This window comes from Bubalus bubalis, chromosome 16 (assembly GCF_019923935.1).
Source record: "Bubalus bubalis isolate 160015118507 breed Murrah chromosome 16, NDDB_SH_1, whole genome shotgun sequence".
In the NCBI taxonomy this organism is placed as follows: Eukaryota; Metazoa; Chordata; class Mammalia; order Artiodactyla; family Bovidae; genus Bubalus; species Bubalus bubalis.
Genome location: NC_059172.1, coordinates 1,197,211 through 1,213,451, shown reverse-complemented (window position 1 = coordinate 1,213,451; position 16,241 = coordinate 1,197,211). Strand labels below are relative to the sequence as shown.

Here is a 16,241-nt window from a genome sequence, read left to right as displayed (position 1 = left end):
ATCACTTTGCTGTACACTTGAAACTAACACGATAAGTCAACTATACTTAAACAAAAAATAATTTAATATATATTTATTTTTAAAAAGTTCCAGAGGACTTACCTGGAAGTCCACTGGTTAAGACTACACTTCCACGCAAGGGGCACAGGCTCGTCCCTGGTCAGGAACTAAGCTCCCACGTGTCGCATGCTGCAGTCAAAAATATTTCTAATTTTTAAAAAAATGAAAAGAATTTTTTTAAAAGAGCTGCAAAGGTCTGGAAATTACCTGGACCGATGGATCCATTTAATATTGTGTAATGCCGGACAGACCTTGCCTGCTTACAAAGGGACTCAAGGCAGCGTGTGCCCCCGTTTCACGCATGAAGAGACTACACATCCTAGAGTTTAGACGCCTTTAAAACTTCCACTGTTGCTTCGTGAAGTCCTCAGAGTTCAAATCTCCCAAGCTGGTATCTTCTTTCTGAGTCACAATACTTCCCACTGTAGTTTAAATTTTAAAAAAATAAATCCTCTGTGCATTATCTAAAAAACTAAAAAGCTGCCTATGTTCTGATCACTTTATTTCAAAAATCTTTTAAAATATTTACTCTGGAAAAAAAAATAAGTGGCCCTTTTAAAAACAGAAAGCATTTGAAGGGGATGAAATCTTTGGGGAGTTATTGATGGATTTGTAGGTCACTGGGAGTAAGCCAGGAAAATTAGCTTTGCTCGGCTTGGCCTTCAAAGGAAAGAGAATAGGAGGAAAGTTCGCAACGTGAAGTTCTGTTCTGATGAGAAAATGAGACATAAAGTACAGTGGGATCCAAAGACATAAAGTACAGTGGGATCCAAAGATCTGAGTCGTTGACTGAAGCTGAAGCTCCAATACTTTGGCCACCTGATGTGAAGAGCCAACTCACTGGGGAAAACCCTGATGCTGGGAAAGGTTGAAGGCTGGAGGAGAAGGGGACGACAGGGGATGAGATGGTTGGATGGCATCACTGACTCCATGGACATAAGTTTGAGTAAACTCTGGGAGATCGTGAAGGACAGGGAGGCCTGGCGTGCTGCAGTCCATGGGGTCACAAAGAGTCAGACACAACTGAGCGACTGAGCAACAGCAACAGCGGAACAAAAGGATGGCTTCAAAGTGGGAAGGACACAGAAAGAAGTAAAAAGAAGAGTCAGAGGTGAACACAGCCTGACGTCGTGAGAACAGCAGTGAAAGAACTGAGCTCCGCGCCTATTTGCCCAGAGTGATCCAAGGAGGCGCAGAGCAGGGGGACAAGCTAGGGCTCGGCAGAGTCGAAAAAGCAGAAAATGGCAGAGTTGGTCAGGGTCAGTGCGGTCAGGCCGCTTGTCTGCCAGCGGCATTTATGTAAGACACCCCCTGCAAAGACTGGGAGACAGAGGCTCCTTCCTTCATGATGATCACATTCAAAGAAATGGCTCTTGGTCCTTGAAAGAGACGCTTGTAAGTTGCAAGAGATACACATCACAGTTGCCAGGCTGCTGCTGCTGCTAAGTCACTTCAGTCGTGTCCGACTCCATGCGACCACACAGATGGCAGCCCACCAGGCTCCGCCGTCCCTGGGATTCTCCAGGCAAGAACACTGGAGTGGGTTGCCAGTTCCTTCTCCGATGCATGAAAGTGAAAAGTGAAAGGGAAGTCGCTCAGTAAGTGTCAGACTCTTCGTGACCCCATGGACTACAGCCTACCAGGCTCCTCCGTCCATGGGACTTTCCAGGCAAGAGTACTGGAGTGTGTTGCCGTTGCCTTCTCCGACAGTTGCCAGGACTGGTCCGTAAATGCTCTAAGCAAGGGAGATCGGGGACCACCTCTGATGTTGGCTGGAACAAACAGTAAATTCTCCTGGCAGCTTTGTGCTTTCCCAGGCAGGCATTGTAAATAAGGGCCTGGGGTCATGCTAAGGACACTGTCCTGTGTCTCCAGAGGCCATGCGGTGGTCTGGTCATCTCTTTTGCAGGTTTGGACAGAGTCCTTAGGTGCCAAAATTCTGCGGTTCTCGGGGGCACAAGCGAACTTTGGGGTGAGGGAGATGTTCCTTATCCTAATTTGGTGATGGTTTCATGGGTGTATATATATATCAAAGCTCATCAAACCTTTAAATGTGTGTAGTAGTTCATTGCAAGTAAGTTACACCTCAACAAAGCTGATTTTAAAAAAAGAAAAAAGGTGCAAAGGATAGTTTTTTTGTTGGTAAAATCACAATAGACTGATGCCTGTTAACACCGAAACTAGAATTCATTCTAAATACTCTCTTTAAAACAGGGTTGGAAACAGGAGAACACCAACAAATTAGGATCAGCAAATGAAACTTGGCGATAAGCGTTTTAAAAATTGTGTTCCTTTGCAAAGTAGAAATGTTCTAAATTGTTTTATCCTTTGGTATCTGTGTTGGGGCGGGGAGGTTCAGAAGAATAGATTTTATTTCTTAGAACAATTTTAAATTTACAGAAAAATTGGACAAAATGTACAGAGAGCTCCCATCAACTACCGTTCCCCACTACCAGCTCAGTTGCCCCTATTACTCCCACTGTCTACAGTGGGCTCCATTGGGTAAAAACTGACAGACCAGGATGGATACATTATTCTTAACTGAAGTCCATGGTTTGCATGAGGGCCCACTCTTTTTGTTAAGAAAAAGGAAATTTAAAAAAAAAAAAAAAAAAGAAAAGAAAAAAGGAAATTTTAAGTTTCCTTTCCATGCCCTACACGATCGTTTAGTATGAGGAAAGCAAAGCTGGTTGCAGTCACAGTTTTCCATATTCTAGATGTGTTTACAATACTGATACTTTAGCATTACTTTTAAAAAGGGAGTAAAATAGACACTTATCACATTCTTATACTTTCCAATAAAAAACAATAGTTCAAATAGTCCTAACAGCTTAATCATAAAAACAGATTATGGGTTTTATCCATAAAAGATAATGGATATTCACTTTTATGCATTAACTCACTTAGTGCTGAGTATTTCCATTTTCCTGCCAATAATAACAGAATAATAAAACATATGTCATAGATGAGTATAGTACTTGCATGATTTTAGTAATGTTTTTTAAAAAGTAGATCTACCCTTCAATGACCTAGTATTGAAGAACTGCAGTATTTCCTAAAAGCATGATTTAAATGATTTTTAAGCATTTGCTGAAAATTCTTTAAGTATCACTAACAATGATAGCATGAAAATTAGAGTGTTCTTAAAGCTTTTTAGAATAACAACTTATAATATTTTAAGCTAACCTGAATCATGAGTGCAAATGTGGCTTCAGTGTAGAATTTCCCCTGGCAGTAACTGATTCAAGTATGTGACCCAAATCCTTCCACATACTGGAAAGCAAGAATGTTATGTTGCTTGTGCAAGATGAAGGTGTTCCATACGTGTGAAAAGTCCGATCACGACCCACTGAAAGCTTGAGACCCTGATCTTAAACGCCACTCGGTGTTGTACATGCTATGGGTTTACACGGTGCCATGTACCCGCAATCTGAGCGGCATACAGATTAGCTTCAGTGCCCTAAAAATCCTGTGTGTGTGTGTGTGTGTGTGTGTGTGTGTGTGTGTGTGAGTCGCTCAGTCATGTCTGACTCTTTGCGACCCCAAGGACTGTACCCTGCCAGGCTCCTCTGACCATGGAATTCTCCAGGCAAGAAGACTGGAGTGGGTTGGCATTCTCTTCTCCAGGGGATCTTCCTGACCCAGGGACTGACTCGGGTCTCCTGCATTGGCCGGCAGATTCTTTACCCTCTGAGCCACAAGGGATGCCCCCCAAATTCCCTGTGTCTCATCTATTTATCCCTCCCAGCCTCCACACCCAGCCCCCAGCAGCCATTAATATTTTATTATAATTGTGTTACAATCTTTCAATTATGATTTATTATATTGTCATCTCCAGACTGTCATATAGTGGGATCATACAGTAAACACCTTTTCAGATCAGCTTCTTTTATTTAGTACTATGAATAACATTTCATCCCCATCTTTTGCTGGTTTGGTACCTCATTTCCTGTGATCACTGAATAATATCCCATTGTACAGAACATATCTGCTTTTGAGATGCTAGGTTAGATAATAGTTGCAATTATTTCAAAGAACCATATTTTATAACAGAAGTATAAAAGTGCATTTTTGTCAGCGTTTTCAAAAAAAAAAATGTATAAAAGACTGACCCTGCAAAATGTTAAGTGCATTATACGTGGGGGAGCTGCGGTCTGTGTCGCCTCAGGTTGACTGTATTAAGCAAGTCTCCTCAAGGTCCACAGTCCTGGAAAACAAACAGCTTTACGGATGATGAATAGTTACCTGCCAATTAAGTGGCAGCATCTACGTTCAAACTCAAGTCTGCTGCATACAGAACAGACTTGTGCTTGCCAAGGATGCGGGTGGGGAGCAATGAATCAGGAGTTTGGGACTAGCGGATGCAAACCTATTATACGCAGAATGGATGAGCAACCAGGTCCCTATAGCACACAGAACTATATTCAATAGTCTGTGATAAACCATAATGCAAATGACTGAATATGTGTGTAACTGAGTCACTTTGCTGCCCGGCAGAAATGTACATGCACTGTAGATCAGCTGCATTCAGTAGAGTAAATTTGCACACACACACACAAATTCCGGTCTGCTGATACTAACATCTTTTTTTTCTTTTGAACTTTTTATTTTGTATTGGGGTACAGCTCATTAAAAATGCTGTGATAGTTTCGGGTGAACAGCAAAGGGACTCAACCATGCATATACACGGAGCAAAATCCATTCTCCCCCAAAGCCCCTCCCATCCAGGCTACCACAGCACACTGAGCAGAGTTCCCTGCGCCGTACACTGGGTCCTTGTTGGTCACCCATTTTAAATACAGCAGTGTGTGATACTAACATTTTGCTCTTTGTGCAAAACTAAAGCCTCTACAAATACCGAAGTGACGCACAAATGTAGGTGACAAAAGGGAGGGAGGCTGAGGAAGGAAGAGCACTGGTCCAGGGGCCAGGATGGTGAGGTCTTTGGCAACAGCATTATGAAGAGCAGAGACTGTAGTTGCGAAGTCCTGATCTTGGGCCACAGAAATCAGAGGAAAGCAAGACGCCAAAGAGAAGGGAGATTGAGAAGGAAAAGAAGAAGAAAGAGGAGAAGGAAGGAAGGGAAGAATAAAAAAAGAAAGAAAGAGAGATGCACCCAATTAAATTGTCTCAGCTGCTGCAAAGCTGTTTGTCCTAAGGAGAAAGTAAAACAGAAACTGTCTTTCTGGCCTTAATTTAGTGCTGATCACTGGTATCATGAAGATCCAGCAAGACTATGCAAAGTAGATTGTCTCCAGTGGAAGACAATGAAGGAGAAACTACGAGCTTCTGTTAGAGCCACAGACTGTGCATTATACCGTTCCCCTCCGCGTGTTTCCCACTTCCTAACAACTGGATGCATGAGTGTTCATTGAAAACAAAAACAAAGCTAGTCTCTTCACTTCTCAGAGCATTCAGCGGTTTTTCAAGAATAAAATGATGAGACATAAAAATTTTAATAAGAATAACGTACTAATTAAGGTGTTTTAATTAATTTGTTGGTGTTCACTCATTAAGTCATATCCTACTCTTCACAACCCCATGGACTGCAGCACGCCAGGCTCCCCTGTCCTTCACTGTCTCCTGGAGTTCACTCAGATTCATGTCCATTGAGTCGGTGATGCTAACAAACTATTTCATCCTCTGATGCCCTCTTCTCCCGCCTTCAATCTTTCTCGGCATCAGGGTCTTTTCCAATGAGTTGGTTCTTCGAATCAGGTGGCCAAACTATTGAGCTTCAGCTTCAGCATCAGTCCTTCCAGTGAATATTCAGTGTTGATTTCCTTTGGTTTGATTGCCTTGCAGTTCAAGCGATTCTCAAGAGTCTTCTCCAACACCACAGTTTGAAAGCATCAGTTCCTCCTGCTCAGCTTTCTTAACGGTCCAACTCTCACATCTGTACATGACTATTTGAAAAACCATAGCTTTGACTATACAGACCTTTGTCGGCAAAGTGATGTCTCTGCTTTTTAATATGCTGTCTAGGTTTGTCATAGCTTTCCTTCCAAGGAGCAAGCGTCTTCTAATCTCATGGCTGCAGTCCCTGTCTGCAGTGATTTTGGAGCCAAGAAAATAAAATTTGTCACTGCTTCCACTTTCCCCCTTCTATGTGCCATGACTGGAAGACCCCTGGAATGGCAAACCACTCCAGGATTTTTGCCTCAAGAACCCCATGAATGGTATGTAAAGGTTTTAATTAAATACTCCTTTGAAAACCCACTCTTTGTTTTGCTCTGAGATAACTCAAAAAACACCATCTACAGGAGTTGGTGTCTTTCCCCAAAAGGAAAATAACTGCAAAAATAACACCCAAGGCAATCCAGTCATACAATTCACACTCCTTTGGTTTTTAATGATATCTTTTCTGTATTCCATTTTCTGTCTTCTCTCCAGGAAGTTGAGAAAGAAGAAAAAACATGACCCAATGGAGCAGGGAAATCATACCAGAGTGGAAGAATTTATTTTTCAAGGACTGACCCAGTCCCGAGAACTGAGCCGGGTCTTATTTCTTTTGTTATCATTGGTGTACACAGCTACCGTGTTGGGCAACCTCCTCATCATGGTCACTGTGAGCTGCGAGTCTCGCCTCCAGACCCCCATGTACTTCCTGCTCCGCAACCTCTCCGTCTTGGACATCTGCTTCTCCTCCATCACTGCCCCCAAGGTCCTGGTGGACCTTCTTTCGGAGAGAAAGACCATTTCCTTCCGTGGCTGCCTCACACAGATGTTTTTCTTCCACCTCCTCGGGGGCGCAGACATCTTCTCTCTCTCGGTCATGGCCTTTGACCGCTACGTGGCCATCTCCAAGCCCCTGCACTACGTGACCGTCATGAGTCGGGGGCGGTGCATTGGGTTGATAGTGGCCTCCTGGGCGGGGGGCTTCGTCCACTCCATCGTGCAGATCTCCCTGTTGCTCCCCCTCCCCTTCTGCGGACCCAACGTCCTGGACACTTTCTACTGCGACGTCCCCCAGGTCCTCACACTCGCCTGCACGGACACTGCTGTCCTTGAGCTCCTGATGATTTCCAACAATGGCTTGATCTCTACCCTGTGGTTCGTCTTCCTCCTTGTATCGTACATGGTCATATTATTACTAATAAGGTCTCAGGCCGGGGAGGGCAGGGGGAAAGCCATCTCCACCTGCACCGCCCACATCACAGTGGTCACCCTGCACTTCGTGCCCTGCATCTACGTCTACGCCCGGCCCTTCTCCGCCCTCCCCATGGACAGGGCTGTCTCCATCACCTTCACTGTCATCATTCCTGTCCTGAACCCCCTGATCTACACCCTGAGGAACCAGGAGATGAAGGCAGCCATGAGGAGACTGAAGAAAAGACTTGGACCTGCTGAAAAGGAATAGATACCATGCAGTCTAGAATGGAAGAGTCAGAACTGAAAAGTATTTTCTCACACACAGTAGAAGACCCTTATCAATAGACCATCATGAGGCCAGATGAGGCCATCTTGACCCTATGGCAGAATCTTCTAATGAAGATGGTCTGAAATAATTATTTCAGTAGGGATTTGTCATGGCGAGATTGTCTGCAACTTAAGTCTCAGATCCAAAAGCCATTAGCTCATGATGTTGTTGTTGTTCAGTTGCTAAGTTGTGTCCAACTCTTTGTGACCCCATGACTATATAGCACACCAGGCTTCCCTGTGCTTCACTATCTCCCAGTGTTTACTCAAATTTATGTCCATTGAATCAGTGATGTTATCAGACCATCTCATCCTCTGTCACCCCCTTCTCCTTTTGCCTTCAATCTTTCCCAGCATCAGGGTCTTTTCCAATGAGTCGGCTCTTCACATTAGGTGGCCAAAGTATTGGAGCTTCAGTTTCAGCATCAGTCCTTCCAATGAATATTCAGGGTTGATCTCCTTTAGGATTGACTGTTTGGATCTCCTTGCAGTCCAAGGGACTCTCAAGAGTCTTCTCCAACACCACAGTTCAAAAGCATCAATTCTTTGGTGCTCAGCCTTCTTTATGGTCCAACTCTCACATCCTTACATGACCACTGGGAAAACCATAGCTTTGACCATATGCACCTTTGTCAGCAAAGTGATATCTCTGCTTTTTAATATGCTGTTTAGGTTTGTCATAGCTTTCTTTCCAAGAAGCAAGCATTTTTTAATATCATGGCTGCAGTCACTGTCTGCAGTGATTTTGGAGCCCAAATAAATAAAATCTGCCACTACTTCCACGTTTTCCCCTTCTATTTGCCATGAAGCAATGGGACTTGATGCTGTAATCTTAAAGGAACTCCAAAGTTTATATCACTCAAACACCTCATGTTACAGGTGAGGAAATGAAATCTGAAAGAAAATTACCTCTCAGTTCTTGAGTTGTGGCTGTACCTTCTGCAGCCCAAGCAACAATTAGTAAAATGATCTTTAGGGACCAGAGTCCATCCTATAAAATCCAGCCACTCTTCCCTTTGTGGAAAATTTCCATTGCCCATTTTGAGGATATCAGTTCTGTTTTTCTAAGGAAACCTCTGGGTCTTCCTTACAGAAGCTGAGATGGTTCATATTTTATCAAAGTTTTTGTCATTGATAAATAGCTGAGACAAGGCTAGATCTGAGATATCTGACCTCAGCTAAATGCATGTCTGACTACTCCTGTTGCCTCAGGCAGGATTTGATGGCATCTGAAACAAGCTCGTCTATTTATCCTCTCTTGTAGTGTTGAGCTTCCCAGGTGGCACAATGGTAAAGAATCCGCCTGCCAAGGAAGAAGCTACAGGAGATGCAGGCTCGACCCCTGGGTCGGGAAGATCCCCTGGAGGAGGGAAGCAGGCAGGCCACAGCCTTTAAATGAATGACAAGGCCTTGAGGATATGACGAACTGGCTAGAACCGACTAGGTCCAAGATGGCAGAAGATTTGACTTCCAGTGGACCTTGAGCCTCATTATGCACTCGTTGTAATACACTGGCATCTAAACGACATACCCACAGTCACCGTGACAATTCCGAGGCCAACCATCAAAGACCAATGATGCGATACATGGTGCTCAGTTGTGTCTGACTGTTTGCAACCAGTCAGACTGTGGCCCACCAGGCTCCCCTGTCCTTGGGATTATCCCGGCAAGAATACTGGAGTGGGTTGCCATTTCCTCCTCTAGGAGAATTGTCATGGTGCCTGTGGGTATGTCATTTAGATGCTAGTCTATTACAATCCATACATGACTACAGGAAAAACCATAGCTTTGACTAGACGGTGGAGAAGGAAATGGCAACCCACTCCAGTATTCTTGCCTGGAGAATCCCAGGGACAGAGGAGCCTGGTGGGCTGCTGTCTATGGGGCACACAGAGTTGGACACGACTGAAGCGACTTAGCATGCATGCATTGACTAGATGGACCTTTGTCCACAAAGTAATGGCTCTACTTTTTAATATGCTGTCTAGGTTGGTCATAGTTTTTCTTCCAAGGAGCAAATGTCTTTTAATTTCATGGCTGCAGTCACAATCTCCAGTGATTTGGGAGCCCAAAAAAATAAAGTCAGCCACTGTTTCCCCACCTATTTGCCATGAAGTGATGGGACCAGATGCCATGATCTAGTTTTCTGAATGTTGAGTGTTAAGCCAACTTTTTCACTCTCCTCTTTCACTTTCATCAAGAGGCTCTTTAGTTCTTCTTTGCTTTCTGCCATAAGGGTGGTGTCATCTGCATATCTGAGGTTATTGCTGTTTCTCCTGGCAATCTTGATTCCAGCTTGTGCTTCATCCAGCCCAGCATTTCGCATGATGTAGTCTGCATACAAGTTAAATAATCAGGGTGACAATATACAGCCTTGACGTACTCCTTTCCCGATTTGGAACCAGTTCCCTCCTGTTTCACCATCATGCAAAAGTTAGATACATTTCTGGAAGGCCATGGCCATCTTCTGGTGGTTACGGTGCAGAAAAGGCATCTGCAGGCCCGTTCTCAGTAGTGTCTCACTAGCAATTAACTTCAGGTTGTCTACCGGCCCAATCAATGGCTCCAGGTGTCATCTCACGGGGGAAGAGATACAGGACAGGACAACTGCAGTGGGGTGCACATGAGGGAGATACGTCCAAGCCCAGGTGTCAGAGGTAACCTGAGAGACCAGGTACAGACAAGTGAAATACTTCAGCCAGGTGATGGGGCAACACAAGACAGAAGCTATTGACAAAATTCACATACACTCATATCTGATCCTGGACTTTTAAAACTCTACATTAAAAAAAAATCTACATTTGCTTCTTTGGGGTGACTGTTACTTTCTGACTATAATGAAAATCATTCACCAGATTTCTGACTATAGCTTTGAACTTTGTACCTAGCTACCCACATGAATGGAGAAGGTGATGGCACCCCACTCCAGTACTCTTGCCTGGAAAATCCCATGGATGGAGGAGCCTGGTAGGCTGCAGTCCATGGGGTCACTCAGAGTCAGACATGACTTTCACTTTTCACTTTCACGCATTGGAGAAGGAAATGGCAACCCACTCCAGTGTTCTTGCCTGGAGAATCCCAGGGACAGGGGAGCCTGGTGGGCTGCCGTCTATGGGGTCACACAGAGTTGGACACGACTGAAGCGACTTAGCAGCAGCAGCAGCAACCCACATGAAAAAACATCAAGAACAACAACAACAGAAAGTCAAGAACAATTCAAACTTCCTCTCAAACCAAAGAATACAGAATCATAGTCTCCCATAATCAGTATGTTCCTTTATCACCAATAGCTATTTGGTTCCTTGTAAATCAATTTTTATACAAAAAGAAAAAATTCCCTTTCTCATAACTTTTCTCAGCATTTAATATTTACTTTCTAGAGGCAAACAGTGAATTGAGGATTCCAAATACACACACACACAAATTCATACACACACAAACACCCACACATTTACTTTTAAGAAACAACTGATCTTAAAGAAAGTGAAAGTATTAGCCTCTCAGTCCTTTCCAACTCTTTGCGATCCTATGGGCTGTAGCCCACCAGGTTCCTGTCCATGGGATTCTCCAGGCAAGAACACTGGAGTGGATAGCCATTCCCTTCTCCCGGGGATCTTTCCTACCCAGGGATTGGGCCCAGGTCTCCCGCATTGCAAGCAGATTCTTCACCATCTGAGCCACAAGAGAAGCCCAATTAATCAATTAGTGGGTTCCTAAAAGACTATGGTATTTTGGAGACATAGTATACATTAAAATCTGTTTTCCCAAGGAATTCCCTGGCAGTTCAGCAGTTAAGATTCTGAGCTTTCACTGTCAGGGGTGCAGGTTCGGTCCCTGGCCAGGGAACTAAGATCCCCAGCTTTCTGTGTAGCCAAGTTCTTTTAAATAAGTTTGTGCTTTAAAAAAATAAATAAATATTTTTCACGAAAATGTGTTTCTCCTCCTTCAGTGTGATAAGAACATGTTGCTTGACAACAATCGTTTAACATATGAGTTCTAACACAGGGTATCGGTATTTTGACTAAACTGTTCAACATCTCCCACCCTGGGAAGTTGTATTTCTTTCCTTCTTTTTTTTGAAGGGGGCGGGGGGGGGGGGGCCTATATTTCGAAAGAACCTCTTCAATAGGAGCAGAGTCTACAGAGCAAAATGTTTCATAATGTCTTCTCACCACTAGAGGGAAACATTCCTTCTCCATATTCCTCCCTTTGGCAAGCCTTTAAGAGTTTAACTGAGATTTTTTTATTTCCAGAGATGAGGCCTGAAAACCCATGTTGAAGGGGAGGGGGGGGGGGGGGGGGCGGGGCACACAACCTAAGAATCAAGAATTATGTTTTATTCGGTGGACTTACTGAGGACTTAAACCTGGGGTCCAGCCTCTCAGGTAGCTTGAAGGGTTGTTCTGAAGAGGAGAGGACCAGGATGTAAGAGTTTTTTGAAAAGAAAAACAAAAAGTCAAATATCAAAAGATTACTGCTAATTAAAGAGACATCTCAAGTTAATGAATTTCGCACCTTTTTTATGCATGGGAAGATGCAAGAGTTGGGCTCAATGGAATCATTGCTTCGATGTGCACCACGACTGTCTAGGGCAGTATGAGACTTGGTCTATCACTTAACTTCCCTGTTCTTTCTCTTCCTCATCTGTAAAATAGGTCAGATAATAGTGACCATTCAAGATTTCTGCTATTTTTACTCTACAGACTGATCCACTCCAAAACCTACAAATAAGGAAACCCACTAGAGCATGGTCTGTAAGACTGAATACAATGTAATTGCTCATTAAAAGGCACAGATTAAAGAATTGGGCTATACCCAAACCATGAAGTGAAAGGATGAGTGAAGGCTTAAGAAGGAAATAGAAAGACTTCTAGGATATTGCAGGGGAGCGGTCCTTATGGCATGCTACCTTTTGTACAATAATCATAAGTCTTTTACGAAGAGGGGCTTCCGGGCGGTGCTAGTGGTAAAGAACCCGCCTGATGCAGGAGACACAGGCGATGAGGGCAAATTCAGCTCCTGTCTGGAACAAACAGTGAAGGCGGGACGGGGCGGCACCATTCAGCTTTCTCAGGCAGACTCTGTAATTGAAAGTCGGGCCATTTTAGGGGGTGCTGCCTTGAATTCAGTCAGTTCAGTCGTGTCTGACTCTTTGCGACCCTATAGACTGCAGCACGCCAAGCCTCCCTGTCCATCACCAACTCCCGGAGTTTACTCAAATTCATGTCCATCACGTCGGTGATGCCATCCAACCATCTCATCCTCTGTCGTCCCCTTCTCCTCCCACCTTCAATCTTTCCCAGCATCGGGATATTTTCCAATGAGTCGGCTCTTCGCATCAGGTGGCCAAAGTATTGGAGTTTCTGCTTCAGCATCAGTCCTTCCAAGGAATATTCAGGACTGATTTCCTTTAGGATGGACTGGTTGGATCTCCTTGCAGTCCAAGGGACTCTCAAGAGTCTTCTCCAACACCACAGTTCATTAAAAGCAATATTAGTGTTACTGTCTCTTCAAGCCTTATAAGCCGGCTATTTGAGACAAGGGCTCAGAGGAGCCGGCTACAATTTGGTCAAAGAGAAATTCTTAACCGGGGGAAACAACACTGTAAAAACAGAGGGGCTGGTTTGGATTCTCCAGCACCCGCGTGCTCAGCGCTCAGCCGTCTCCGACTCTTGGCGACCCTATAGACTGCAGCACGCCAGGCCTCCCTGTCCCTCACTGTCTCCCAGGGTTTGCCCAAGTCCACGACCATCAGCACACAATGTTTCAAAAAGTACTGTAAACTTAAATAAATGAAGCAACAGGTCAGCGGACGTGAAGTAATGAACAAACAAGGGAGGGGACCGTAGGGATGTCCCTCGCGGCCAAGCAGGCGTGGACAGAGAATGGCTAATGCCAGGGATCCGCACTCCTCAACCGCCCGCGGACCCCCTCAGGGACCCGGAAGCAGATCCACTGGCGGGCGCGAGCGCGCAGGCGCAATGGCGCGCGACGCCCGCGGACCCCCTCAGGGACCCGGAAGCAGATCCACCGGCAGGCGCGAGCGCGCAGGCGCAATGGCGCGCGACGCCCTGAGGCGGGCGGGGCTGCCCGAACGCTCCTAGAAACGCCGAGAAGGGGCAGCTTCGGCGACCCGTCTGCTCGGGCACCCCGGCGCGAGTCTACGGTTGGGGCTCGGAGCAAAGCCCCGTTGGGAGTCGCAGTCGCCACTTCCCGAGTTAAAACTCGAGCTGCGGCTGGCCCCAAGAAGTCTCAACTTAAAATGCCTCTAAAAGAGAGCGACCCCCGCCTCGTGGTTCCACTGGGGCTCGAACCCAGGACCTTCTGCGTGTAAAGCAGACGTGATAACCGCTACACTATGGAACCGCGCGCTGGGGAGCGCCGCCAGGATGGGATACAGAAACCGCGCGCAGAGGCTTTTTCCTCCGCACAGTCAGCGCGGCGGAGGGTGGAGGCCGGTGACGGCCCGCGGACGGAAGCGTTCAGATGGCCCTCAGACCTCCCCCCGCAAGTCCCGTCCGCACTTGTCCTCGGCGACACGAGCGCCCCCACTTGTCCGGGACAGAGCCGGTCTGGATGCGCCCGTGGCGGCCCTCCAGACGCCGCCGCTCTGCCTTGATGTCAGCTGCGCGGAGGGGGCTCGAGCACCGGGCTCTGTGGCGCAATGGATAGCGCATTGGACTTCTAGACAGACGGAGGCATTCAAAGGTTGTGGGTTCGAGTCCCACCAGAGTCGCTTCTCTTTTGATAAATGAGGAAAGAGTTCGGAGGGAGACACATCCCCTACCAAGTCCAGCGACCTTCGCCCACGTTGGGAAGGGTCCCGTCGCACTGCGCTGTCACGGCCTCAGGCGTGAGTCCTGCCTCTTCAGTCTTCCCCGTCGCCTTGCTGTGGCTCTCGAGTCTCTGCTAGCTCGACCTGAGGACATTAACAGGCCGTGGCCAAAGCTGCTGAGCGGCCCCTCCCCACTCCCATTCCCTTGTTGTTCTTTTACAACAGGAATAAAAATTTTAATTTATTAAAAATTTAAAAGGAATAAAAAATTTATTGTTTTACAACTTAGCAGTAGCTTAATATGACTCAATTTGCGTAAAAATAAAACTTATTCGGCAGGTACCAGAATGGCCGAGTGGTTAAGGCGTTGGACTTAAGATCCAATGGATTTATATCCTCGTGGGTTCGAACCCCACTTCTGGTACAACGGGTTCTGCTTTTCTAGCCTGAGGCGCGATGACCTTTAATCTGAAAGTTTGTAGCAGACCTGGAAAATGTAGCAATAACTTCAGAATTTAAGGCTTGGAAAGTTAGAAAGTATACGTCAACGTGAAGCTATGCCACTTGGTAGAGAACTGGGCAGGAGGCAGTGTGCAGTAAAAACTTTGGCTTTTTTAAACAGTCACCAAAATAAATTTAAATTAAAAAATAAAATAAACAGTCGCCATTTAAGATCATGCTATGTGCCAAATACCGTTCTGAACGCCGAGGTTGTGGGAATGCGAAGATTAAAAAAATAAATAAGCAGAAAATAACATGAACAGCAACAAATATACAAGGTCCTTACCAGCAAGCTTACTGAGTAGAGTAAGAGAGGGGAGAGATGGTTTATAAACCAGCAAATCGAATTCCAGATGGTGGTAAGCGCTATGCACAATTAAGTGGGCTGGCACGATAGAGTGCCACAGAACTTTTTCAGGACAAAGGTGGGCCTGCCTGTGGTGGGCGCAGCAGTACCGAAGGTCTAAGAGTCCTCAGGACCGGACGCCCTCTGGAAGGGATCAAGCCGGGATCTCTGTGGCAAAGACAGGCAAGATCCCTGACTTTAAGGACTGGAGGGAACTTCCCAAACCAAAGAACTTGAAAAGTAGGAAGACGGTGGCATTTCAGGATGGAGGACGAAGAGATGGAGGGATAGTACATAGGGGAAAAAAAAAACCACTACAGTTTGTTAAATGAGATTGCACACAGCTCCAGTTAACTCTCTCTGTGCTAAGCAACCCAGTTCCACATCATCAACACTTGATGTTTCGCCCTCTGAGACTTGGGTTCTCCGTGTTCAGTGCCTGTCCATCTAGCCTGCCTTAGGAGAACAGCAAATAGATCTTCATGCTCCCCCAGTTGCATTCAAAGCCGAACTCAGCTTTAAACCCAGAGCTGTGGTAGAAGCTGAGGTTATGCCAAAAGCTCACCAGCTCCTCAGAGGATTGACTTCATCAGACAGGGAACTCCCGCGGCGGGGGTGGGGGAGCTGCTTTTATTTTTCTTGGTTAAAGCCATGTCATATGATTCGTAGGGATCCACATCTTCATTTGTGAAAGATGCTTCTAATTTCACTGGTGATTTTTCACTACCAGTGAAGGGGAGCAAATTCACCACCTCAAAATGTGTCTTTGGCACGTGGATTGTCTCAAGCTGAAAACAGTTGAAGTCTTAAACGGTCGAGAAGAAAGTGTGACTTTTGACCTTCTCCCTGACCGCCTGAAGAAAGGCCATGGAGGACCTGTTCCAGGCAGACAGCGGGAGCCCTAACAGGTGTGTAGACAGGGAAACACCCAGCACAGGCTCTGCATTAAAAGTCCCTCTGCCCTGCCCATGGCCTCTGCATGGCCCAGCAAACCTTGGTTTAGCACACATTTGCTTTTCCATCCCCATGTCAGTTGCCTTCTTCCCCTTTGAGGTCCCAAATCACTACCCCGAGCATCCCCTTTTGGCTTTAGCTGAAGATATTTGTGGTGAGGGTTTCAGACATTTTGGCCAGTTACTG

The 16,241-nt window shown here is 45.8% G+C and overlaps 1 protein-coding gene and 3 non-coding genes across 4 annotated transcripts; 3 read left to right on the top strand and 1 right to left on the bottom strand.

Annotated features, from left to right (window-relative positions):
- Positions 1-6,484: 6,484 nt before the first annotated feature.
- LOC102391149 (olfactory receptor 4D9-like) lies at positions 6,485-7,745 on the top strand. Its single transcript, XM_025265827.3, has one exon. The coding sequence runs from the start codon at positions 6,485-6,487 to the stop codon at positions 7,418-7,420; it is 936 nt and encodes a 311-aa protein (XP_025121612.2). The 3' UTR covers positions 7,421-7,745.
- Positions 7,746-13,772: 6,027 nt separating this feature from the next.
- On the bottom strand, positions 13,773-13,845 carry TRNAV-UAC. The gene has a single exon. It is a non-coding gene; the product is annotated as a tRNA-Val (tRNA).
- A 284-nt stretch (positions 13,846-14,129) lies between these two features.
- TRNAR-UCU lies at positions 14,130-14,215 on the top strand. Its single transcript is given in 2 exon segments — positions 14,130-14,166; positions 14,180-14,215. It is a non-coding gene; the product is annotated as a tRNA-Arg (tRNA).
- A 380-nt stretch (positions 14,216-14,595) lies between these two features.
- Positions 14,596-14,678, top strand: TRNAL-UAA. The gene has a single exon. It is a non-coding gene; the product is annotated as a tRNA-Leu (tRNA).
- Positions 14,679-16,241: the final 1,563 nt, after the last annotated feature.